We start from the raw sequence: 10,885 nt of genomic DNA, 5'->3' as shown, positions 1-10,885 counted from the left end.
GGATCATGCAAAGGTAGGACCGTGGGCGGGAATAGAACGTTGAATACGATTAGCTCATGGTTGTTGTTTTCTACCGCATTACTCTGACGGTGCACCGGCGGTGCACGAGTATTGAGTCAATTGTCACACAAAGAAAGGTTCAGCTATTCCGTTTTTTCTTCGGTGTAGTTGAAATTTTTTAATGAAACCAGTACAAGTCTTCCGTTATCTTCCTCTTCCAAGTCAAGGAGACAAGACATTGCTGTGTCAGCCTAGGTAGCCATGCGTTAATTTATGATATAATTTTGTTGCTATACATATCTTTTTCAAGTGAAATAAAAACTAGCCCTCCATCCTACTTTGTGGCAATTGTTCAGTAACACATTCCAACATTTAAATTTTGATTCTACTTTTACCTCTACTGGTATCACAAATCTATCGTCATAATCTACTTACATACTAGATGACCTCGATGTATGTATCAAGGGTATCCAAGAGAAATCTTTCAAATCAATCAACAGCTCAGCTATCAAAAGCTGTAGCTTTCTTTGCACAATCCTATGGTTTATCTTCAACATGTACAGCACATGTACAATCAAGAAGAGCCTTCACATCTGGTTCCAAAATTCAGGTAAAGGGTAGAGATCTATTCCCAGAACCTGAACATGGACAAATCAAAAAAACAGAACCAGCTTGGCCTCATCCACCGTATGTCCCCCCTTTATATCTCTGACTTTTTTCAAACTCCTAATCATAACTCAGCTATACCGCCGACCAAATGCGCAGCAAAGTCTACTTCGCACACCGCAAACCTCGAGACTTCTCAGATCGTGTCGCCTTGTGTATGGTGCGTTTCCTGAGATGGTGTACGGATTTCGCTACGGGTTATAAACATAATGTGGAAGAACCCAAGAAGGCATCCGATAGTAATGCAGTGGCGGCTACGAAACCTTATCAAATGAGTGAACGTAAATGGTTAATTCGTTATGTGTTTTTGGAATCGGTGGCTGGGGTTCCCGGTATGGTGGCTGGTATGTTGAGACATTTGAGGAGTTTGAGGGGTTTGAAGAGGGATAATGGGTGGATTGAAACTTTGCTTGAAGAAGGTATGTTTATTTGTTTTGTTTTATTGTTGATGAAATTTTGTTACTAGAGATCATTTACTAATACATTCAAACTCTAGCATACAACGAACGCATGCACCTCCTCACGTTCCTCAAAATGTACGAACCAGGCATCTTCATGCGCACCATGATCCTCGGCGCCCAAGGCGTCTTCTTCAACTCCTTCTTCATCTGCTACCTCCTCTCCCCACGCACCTGCCACCGTTTCGTCGGCTACCTCGAAGAAGAAGCCGTACTCACCTACACGCTCTCCATCCAAGATCTCGAAAACGGCCACCTCCCTAAGTGGTCGGACCCCAATTTCAAAGCCCCAGATCTGGCAATCGAGTATTGGGGTATGCCGGAGGATCAGAGAAGTATGCGCGATTTATTGTATTATATTCGTGCGGATGAGGCGAAACATCGTGAGGTTAATCATACGTTGGGGAATTTGAGGCAGGATGTTGATCCGAATCCGTTTGTTAGTACGTATGGGAAGGAGGTGGGAGAGAAGCCCGGGAAGGGCATTGAGTGTTTGAGGCCGGCGGGGTGGGAGAGAGATGAGGTTATTTAGGGGGTGGGGGATGTGACTTTTGGGGTTGTGGTTGTTTTTCTTTTGGGGATTGGTGTTTCGATTTATATGCATGGGTAAGGGATGTGATACTACTCTACTCTATAGATGGGGATTTTGGGAGTTTGATTGGCGTTTTGATTTTTTGATTTTTGAGTTTTGTGGAAGGGGGAAAAGAGATGAGTTAGGTGGATGAATGGATGTATAGATGGAATCGTTGTTTATATAGGTACCTAGATGGTGATTGCGAAATCAATAAATTTTATATTATATATTTTTATATTATAACTTTTGTATCAAACTTAATGGGTATTTCTATAATAACGAGTGCCTTCTTGAAATTGTATGGATATATACACCTTGTGTATTATATTATAATAAGATTTTGTGTTTTTTTTTTCTATTTATTTATTATAATCAAATATATATATTTTGATGAAAGGGGAGTGAGGTGGGGAGGGGAAGGGGAAGGGTCTGTAAGTTTTTGATTTTTGGGTTCTGGGTTTAGGATTTAGAGATTAGTAAGGAATAGAAGGAATTGTTTTGGGGGTTTTGATTAGGGGTTCTGATTAAAGATTGGAGGTTGGGTTTAAGAGTTGATGGTTGAGGGTTGGAGGGTAGATGATATATTAATTATAGGATGGTTATATAGGGTAGAGTAAGCTTCTTTTTTAGATTTTTGGATTTCTTTAAGTGAGAGAGGAAGATGTCGACTTGAGTTTGATGTGTTTAATTATAGGGTTGTATAGGATTGTATAGGGTGGTATAGGGTGGTAAAGAGAGGGAATGGAGTGGGTGAGAGTAGAGGAATGAGGATGAGGATATATATAAAATAAAAGTAATTAGATTCTGGGAATTTTGGGTGTGGTTTAGATTGTGAGGTGAGTGGTGAGTGGTATGGTATGTGTTTTGTTTCTTGGGGTTATTGGGTTTTTTTTAGGGAGAGGGAGAAAATATTGGAAAAGAGGGATAGTATGGATGGAATTATTGGGTAGGTTAATGTTTCTGGTGGTTGGAGTTTGAGGTTGAGAGAGGGAGGTGAGTGTTTGGTTATAGGATTAGTTGGTGAGGAGGGACGGAGAGGAAGGGAAGGGACTTGATTTTGATATTATAAGAGATTTAATAAATAGATGAGATATAATAAACTATAGAGGAAGTCCTGTAATCGAGATAGGGTTTATAAAATTTATAATCATTTGATGAAGTTATCTCAATAAGAGTGATTTGATGCTAAAATTGTAAAGTTGTAAGAAAATATAGAGAGTAAAATCATGGATGAAATTCTTCGGTTTGTCGAGAAATTATTATTGTGTACCTATGTTAAGATTATCTCGTTTTTGGATATTATTGAATAGGTGAATAGTCATCCTCTCGAATTTAAGCACTGTATCAGTTCGAGAGATTTCGGTTCTTATGAGTATATAGAAAGAGTGTATAGAATATTATATTCTTCAGACCCATCACATTGTATGGTGGTTCTTTATTGCATCTACAGATTTGCAGGAATAGATGTGATATATATCTCAAAATCAAAAATGAAAAGTAAAAGTGAGTGCAAGCTGGTATATTAATTTCATTGTTTTAGTGCAATATTTCCTCTAATTATCCCAAATAAATGGGATACATTACACTAATACAATGTATGGGCTCCATATGTATAATCTTACATGACAAGTAAGATACCAGCAAAATCCACAGGATAGCATTTTAATATCTATATGCAGCAGTAACCTCTCACAAACAGGAGATTTGGAGATTTCTCTACATATACTCTCTATATCTGATCTCGTCAGTTTCTCTGACTCCAGATACAGGAATATAGGCCCATCTCTCAATTCCCTATACATCACCCGTCTCACTTCTCTCTTCTCCTTCTATCCCTTCAACTTCCTATTTTCCAATACTCCCACTGACACAATTGCAGTCCAATCACTCACTCCATAACCAACCAATCAACCAGCCAGCAATACCAATACCAATAATCCGGAACAAAACTACAAAATCCCAACACCCCCATTACCATTTTTTATACGCCTTCCCTTCCAAGAAAAGCCAAATGCGAGCATAGCTATATACAGTACCCTCTTCCCCAGAAAAGAAACCTCAACAGGGATATCCATTTACTTATCCATCTATCCATCCATTAAGCTTATACCCAACCCAAACCAACCTTATAAGCTTATAACTATAAGCTCATACAAATAAATCTCGATCCTCCTTCCCTCCCCTCCTCCCTCTACTCTACCGACGTCCAGTGTGAAAATACCCCACAATACCAATTGCGACACCGATGATGCCGAGAACACAGATGATGATTATTAGAACGCCCATTACTTCCATGGTTGCGTTTTTGTTGTGGATGTGTTTGTGTAGTTGTAGGTTTGTGAAGGTGAGGATGGATGTTGTAGAGCTCGAGGTGAGGCCAAGAAGTGGTGGATCGATGCACGGGATTGAGGGGTGCTTGGCGAGTGTGGAAATTTGGGGTTTGAGGATTGGATTTGAGGTTGGGGATTGGTGATTGGTGATTGGCGAGTGAGGATGAGGATGAGGATGAGGTTTTGATGAATTTTTTATCGGATTTGAGAAGGATTCTGGAGGAGGAGGAGGAGGGCGCTTTGGATAGGATGTCAAATGATTGAATTATTTCGTACTGTATTTGTATTGCCTTGCCGTACGATACGATATGAAATGATGAGTTCCGAACGCGAACTTTTAGTAATCGGAACAAGATATTCGCAAAAAATATCTATCTACCATAGATCGATCGTAACAGAAGCCGCGCTTTATCAAAGAAGTAAATTCAACATCTAATTACCACAAAAAACCCAACAACCACAGAGAAGAAGAAAAAATATTTTCTTTTATTACATTTTCCCTTTCCTTTTTTTATCTCCTTTTTTTCCATCTTACTCCTTGTTTTCTCAAAATTTGATTGATGAATGGATGCGATGGACATATGGATTATTGGATAGGGTTTGATTAATTCGTAGATTTCAGAAATATCTTAATTTTTTTCTATAATTGGGTGGAGCTACTTGGAAGCTTTGATTCATAGTTGTATCGGCTGGGAAATTGCTAATGTTGGGTGATTCAGGGTGATTCAGGGGAATTTGTTGATGGGTTTGTGCTAGGTAGGTAGGTAGGTAGGTAGGTAGGTAGGTAGGTAGGTATCATTTATATTTGTTTTAACGGTTTGTTTGGTTTTTGGATGGATAGATGGGATGGTTAGATGTTTGTTTAAGGTATGGTTTCCTCGTGAATGGGTTGGGAGGGGTGTTGGTTTGTCTTTTGATCATTTGCGGCTTGCTTTACTAGTTTATCAGTGCTTGTTGAGTGGGGATGGGGGTGATAAAGGGGCTTTTGATTGGAATTTGTTTTCTTCGATATAGGTTTTATTTATTTGTGGTTTTACCTTTTCGTTCACGTATTTATTATCTGTTCATCTATCTTTCTATTCTCTCTCCCTTCCAAGTAGGCAATACTCTCATAGCAACACCCACGGAAGCCATCGAGGATATCCATCCAATCAACAAAGTTATCCAAGCTCACGACTAACAAAAATACATATTTCGCCTTTCCGCCTCTATTTCCTTCTCAATTCTCTTTCTTCTCTTTCCTTCCTTCAAAAATTGATTTAGTAGAATAAGGAATGCTCCTATTATAAGTATCCCAAGTGGTGAAAGGGGGAAAGATAACCATGGGAATTTCGCCATGTTACTATTTATTTGTTAGTATAATGTTAAATTGGACGGTTTGAATTTGGGTTTGAAATTCTGGACTGGAAGGGGAGGGGAGGGAAGGATGGTATACCTGGAAAGTTCTTGGGATTCTGAGGGATATGGATATGGGTGTTTTGCTTTGGCTGTGTTGGGCTAAACAGGCAGAGAGGTATTGTCGATGAGGATGAGGATGAGGATGAAATTTTCGAGTGTGGCTACTTTTACCAATAGAGAGGAACGGAGAGGAGCTGTGGAATAGTTTCCAAGTCGTAAAAATTCTATCGAGAGGCACGAAGTACGAGCGACTCTAATGTGGAGTAGGGTAGTGATGAAGGGAAAGCTGGGAAGAACTTCGAAGAGATAATGTACAGCCTTGGTATTCAGCGATTTTCCCTAAATACTGAAAAGGTATTTAAGTCTCAGGACGTAGTGAGGCTGGCTGGCACCTTTGATTTAAATTTTGTTCTGGATGATCGTTGAATTCGTTTGGATTTTAATTTTGGAGTGTGCATGCTGAGAATTCTCTTGAAGGAATCTTAAGGAAGAATCCAATTTATACCTCCTCAGTATACGCTTGATGACTACCTATCTAATACCATTTGAATCAAAATTTCAAGTCCGATTTGCTAGTCATATCTGTGACTTTAAGAATATCGGTTTGTTTGAGCAGTCACTTCATTCACTTAACCAGTCAACTTCTCTTTCTAATAGTCTCAAAACGCTTAGAATACAGTACTGTTTTTCTTCAACTGCAGATATCGATAATTTTCCATCTTCTTCTCTTTCATCACCAAATCACAAATAATCTTACAAAAAATGAATCTCAACAAACTGCGTCTATACATCCACCCATCTCCTCCAACTCCCAACCCAAAACAAAACAAAAACATCAGATCTGCTAAACCTACTTTACAAAAAGCTGAATAGTTTTCATCAAAGTTTTCATCAGAGTTTTCTACAGCTTGCACGAAGATTTCATACCCATCTGTTCGAAATCTCTTTCTCCTCTCCAATATCCTCCGTATCATTTTTCAAACACGATACCATGATAAACACAAGTGAAATTGCATACAAGTATCGATATTTCTAGAATAGAAGAATAATAATATATCCATTCCTCTTACCGTTTTTAGGTCAGTAATGTATATGTTGTATTTGACTCTACAAGATGAGTGGGTAGATAATAATACTTGGAGAGTTCTTAAGTATGTAAATGCTGTAGACACAAATCCAAGCTCAGCAGTCACAAAATATGATATGATATAAAGTCAACCGAAATTAAGGACTTACCTAGCTTGCAGTAACAACTTCAAAATCATACAAGATTACATGAAGCTATAAACCGCGCTGAAAAAAACAAAAATATAAGATTACCAACAAGCTTGAAGAAACTATGAAGTTATCAAATATATAGGTCTAATTTATGCTCTCTCTATATTCTTACTCCAACTTAAAAACTCTTCTATGATTAGATATCTACATTCCATCCATTCACACAACCTATCTCATCTATCTCATAATCCAAATAATATACCTAGTAATTATAAGCACAAAATATCACCCCACCACCCACCGTCTAATTATACTCAAAACCTCATCTACATCTCCATATCTCCTCCACCTCTTCTCTCGTATAGCCTCATACTCATACTCATACTCTCAATTCTGAAATCTATATATTCAACTAACCTTTCAAAGAACAACAAAATCCAAAATAACAGAATCAACACGAGCAAGTCGTCAAAGTTTGACATTCGAGTATTTTGATAAAAACGGATATTTCTCTAAGACTGTAATATATGAGTAAAACTAAATATAAGGAGGGTTTCGAATTTGTTGTTTTATTTATTTATTTATTTATTTATTTATTTATTTATTTATTTATTTATATTAAAAGATTGGGTGGAAGAGGCCTCTATATTGACTATATTACTACGTCTGTAGGCATATTAATCTCCTCTTGGTATCCTCGGAGGGGACCAATATGCCTGCTTATGGTTCGTCTAATCTAGCCTGTTTAGGTAACCGTATTACTAATCACGACACGTGATTAGTACCGGTAACTTCTATTCCTTTTAACAATTTATTTATTTATCTATTCTGGGTTCCTACTCTGCCTGCAAAATTCAGGCCCCTCCAATTATCTCGTCATTAAGCTACTTAATGTTACGTGACGGTTGTTATCCCACTAGTGGCTCACGTGCACTAGCCCTGTATATAAAGACCTTCTTACTTAGAATCCTCTTAGTTCTTTAGTTTTAGATTCTAAGTGATTGAATTGACTCCGTTTACGACTTTTCCGTCACACTTAACTTAACTTAACCAAACTATTTCCATCTCCTCATGCCATTCCCAAATCCCTTATATGCAATACCAACAAAACAAGAATAATCACATCACACGCCCATACCCCCCAGCTCGTTAGATCGCCAGCTCGCCGACTCCCCAAATCCACAAATACTCAACTCGCTCCATCCATTCCATCCATTCCATCCATTTCATTCCCCCGCTCAGCATCTTCATCCCTTTTCTCATCCCAATACCAATCATACACTAAACAGATAATAACCACTAAAGTCGCTGCTCCAGCGAGACTTCCACCAATAATGACGTATGTTGACATTTTTTTGTGTTTCGTTGTTGATGGTGGTGTTGTTGTCGGTGTGTTGATTTGGAGTGGTGATGATTTGGAGCGATGTGATGCTATTTTAGAGGTTAGAAGGATTTTAAGAGCTTCGAGGTTTTTTTTTATGTATATGAGATGGGAATGCTGAAGGGGAATACCTGTATGTCTTTGTGAATTTGCTAATACGGTTGATATGATGTCAAACCGCCAAAGATGTAAGTAAGTAAGTAAGTCTTAATGCAAGCACAAGCACAAGTACAAGTACAAGTACCCCAGGCCAATGTAAATCTTATGTATCTTCAAAATCTTGGATACTAATAGTTAAATACTCCTCATATAAATCATTAAGAACGATGATGTTTGTGAACTGTGACCGTAGAATCTGCAAGCTAATATTGAGGGAGATTCTAGCAGTTTTTATAGGGATGGTAATTCCTGGGCTCTGAGTCGAAGGTAGAGGGGGAATGTATGATATATTTTCATTTACTTTATTTATGAGTCTGTGATGCGAGGAAAGCATTTCACTGAGTAGGTAGTCATAGATGATTATTGTTCTGAATCAAAAGTAGAAGGGGAAGGTATGATTGATACATTTACTTTATCTGTGAGTTCTGTGACTTACCAAGAATGATTTCTGCTGGTACCTAGGTAGTCATATCATATTGTTCATTCACTAGAATGAGTATGAATATACGCAGTAGCTTCACCCCTAGTCGAGTCGAGTCGAGTCGAGTCAAAACACAATGACTCTTTTACAAAATACACAAATCACTAATCACAATACACAAATCAAATCACAATTCACCCACCAAAAAACCCCTCCAACACCCATCCCATCCCTACTCAAAGTGATAAACTCGCGCAATAACCCCACAACCAAGATACACTTCCAGCTCCAGCTCCCTACCACTGCATCACCACCCATCACCACCCATTCCCTCTCGCTCTCTTTCCTCCTTCCCTTTCCCCACCTATCCCTCCCCACCTCCCATATTCCAAACCCCTCAAAACCTTCAAATCCCCATCCACAAACCATCCATCCATCCATCCATCCATATCCTCTCCCCTTTCCCTATCCCTCTCCATCATCTTCAAAACCAAAGAATTACTTCATAAAATACAAACATTATATATATACACATATACATATACATATACACATATACACATATATCCTCTTTTAAATACGGATACACAACAGTTACCTTAGTACAATGACAGAACTTTTCTTATATTATCAAAGGGATTCCATACGAGAATGCATATTTTTATTCCATGCAAAAGAGAGGGAGAGAGGGAGGAAAGGAGGAAACTGTTCCTTTGGATTGTTTTACCTATCCATGATGATGAAAGAGAGTGAATTTTCATCGGAAATTTCGATTATAAGATTGTAGCAGAACTAATGCTTGATTAGATTATTACGCCAATAGATAAATAAATAAATAAACAGGCAGGTAAATATATGATAAAATATATAAAAATATAACAATCCTTCCTTCACTACAATCATAACCGAATATATATATAAACATAAAATCTACAATCTATCCAACCACCTAGAACCTAAAAATTGTATATGCAAGAAAATACAACTCTTCCTTTCCCTCCTCAATTTCATATAGTAAGTATCAACCATCTCTTTCTGTAAATCTTTCCAATATAATAACCCGACTGTTGACATGAAACCTAAACGCCCTGCTAATGAAACTCCAAATGCTATATTCAAATTATTCTTTTCTCTTGGTCCTCGTTTGTATGTAGGGTAGGAGGCGTTGCTTGGTATATTCGATAATGGCTATGCTAGGCGCTGAATTGATTCTGTACTCGTAATTTCGTGGGATACATTTTGAATGGAAACGCGTCTCTAGGTGAGTCGCATACCGTCGTGATATATGCGCATTCTCAAGTGTAATCTGCAGCCAATTCACGTCAAATATCCGCACATTTCTATCCGCATGATATTGACCCCCAGCTCTTTTTACCACTCCCTCCCAATTGTCCAACCTTTCCCATTCTCTACCCCCCCTACACCTCCACCTAAGCATCCTCCAAAACCCCCTCAAACCTCTCCTCCGCACACCACCAACCCACCAACGCCCTCGCCCCAACTGTATCTCCCATCCCCTTCAACCTCGCAATCTCCACATTCAACGGACTCGTCTCATCCCCACCCCCCGCCACAAGCGCACCCACACATTCCAAGGCCCCTACAACCCCCAAAACCGGCGTCCATTTATCCGCCAGAACATCGAGACAGATTTCTCCCGTTTCCCATTTAACATTCGGATGACAGATTTTGGTAACGAATTTAATTTTGGGGGCGCCGATGGGATAGTTAGAGGGGAGCGAGATGGAGAGGAGCCAGCGGCCGGTGAGGTAGCCTAGGGAGGGGGGGGAGGAGGTGGGACATTGAAGGATGGCGGAGAGGGTTAGAAGGGAGGAGGGTGAGGGTGCGAGGGCGACGATGCCGGTTTGGCTGGGGGAGGGAGGGTTGTTGTTGTAGGTGGTTAGTTCGCTGAGGATTCTTTTCGTGGGGGAGCGAGACATGGTGATTGATTGATTGATTGATGGATTGGAGGAGCGAATGCGATGCGATGCGATGTAATGTGTTATGTGCGGTTTTGTGCTCAGATGTATATTTCCAGATCGAGTAAAATGTAAAAGTCGATGCGAAAAAGAAGATATTTTAGACGTAACCTAGACGAGAGATAAGTTCTCAATCATTTAATGCCAACACTTATGTACAATGACTCGAGAAGTACGTCGAAGTAGTCGTTATGGAATTGTCGGTCGAGCAAGAGATAAGTATTTGAAAGTTGAGCTACTCTACTCTAGCTTTTTGGTTGCCGAGGTCAAGATCAAGAGGTTCGTGCACAAGGCAAGGCAA

The 10,885-nt window shown here is 39.2% G+C and overlaps 6 protein-coding genes across 6 annotated transcripts; 2 read left to right on the top strand and 4 right to left on the bottom strand.

Annotated features, from left to right (window-relative positions):
- Window positions 1–442: 442 nt before the first annotated feature.
- On the top strand, window positions 443–1,656 carry SS1G_02882 (hypothetical protein; the record flags this gene model as incomplete). Its single annotated transcript, XM_001596610.1, has 3 exons — window positions 443–687; window positions 742–1,085; window positions 1,163–1,656. The coding sequence occupies 3 exons, from the start codon at window positions 443–445 to the stop codon at window positions 1,654–1,656; spliced, it is 1,083 nt and encodes a 360-aa protein (XP_001596660.1).
- A 1,758-nt stretch (window positions 1,657–3,414) lies between these two features.
- Window positions 3,415–3,676, bottom strand: SS1G_02881 (predicted protein; the record flags this gene model as incomplete). Its single annotated transcript, XM_001596609.1, has 2 exons — window positions 3,415–3,427; window positions 3,591–3,676. 2 exons carry the CDS (start codon window positions 3,674–3,676, stop codon window positions 3,415–3,417), a joined length of 99 nt encoding a protein of 32 aa, XP_001596659.1.
- Window positions 3,677–3,946: 270 nt separating this feature from the next.
- SS1G_02880 (predicted protein) lies at window positions 3,947–4,171 on the top strand (the record flags this gene model as incomplete). Its single annotated transcript, XM_001596608.1, has 1 exon — window positions 3,947–4,171. The coding sequence occupies one exon, from the start codon at window positions 3,947–3,949 to the stop codon at window positions 4,169–4,171; it is 225 nt and encodes a 74-aa protein (XP_001596658.1).
- A 3,662-nt stretch (window positions 4,172–7,833) lies between these two features.
- Window positions 7,834–7,995, bottom strand: SS1G_02879 (predicted protein; the record flags this gene model as incomplete). The annotated part of the gene is made up of 1 exon (XM_001596607.1): window positions 7,834–7,995. One exon carries the CDS (start codon window positions 7,993–7,995, stop codon window positions 7,834–7,836), a length of 162 nt encoding a protein of 53 aa, XP_001596657.1.
- Window positions 7,996–8,922: 927 nt separating this feature from the next.
- On the bottom strand, window positions 8,923–9,087 carry SS1G_02878 (predicted protein; the record flags this gene model as incomplete). The annotated part of the gene is made up of 1 exon (XM_001596606.1): window positions 8,923–9,087. The coding sequence occupies one exon, from the start codon at window positions 9,085–9,087 to the stop codon at window positions 8,923–8,925; it is 165 nt and encodes a 54-aa protein (XP_001596656.1).
- Window positions 9,088–10,035: 948 nt separating this feature from the next.
- SS1G_02877 (hypothetical protein) lies at window positions 10,036–10,545 on the bottom strand (the record flags this gene model as incomplete). Its single annotated transcript, XM_001596605.1, has 1 exon — window positions 10,036–10,545. The coding sequence occupies one exon, from the start codon at window positions 10,543–10,545 to the stop codon at window positions 10,036–10,038; it is 510 nt and encodes a 169-aa protein (XP_001596655.1).
- Window positions 10,546–10,885: the final 340 nt, after the last annotated feature.

Source organism: Sclerotinia sclerotiorum, genomic scaffold, assembly GCF_000146945.2.
Source record: "Sclerotinia sclerotiorum 1980 UF-70 scaffold_3 genomic scaffold, whole genome shotgun sequence".
NCBI lineage: Eukaryota > Fungi > Ascomycota > Leotiomycetes > Helotiales > Sclerotiniaceae > Sclerotinia > Sclerotinia sclerotiorum.
The sequence above is the reverse complement of the archived record's forward strand: the minus strand, read 5'-3'. Positions and strand labels throughout refer to the sequence as shown.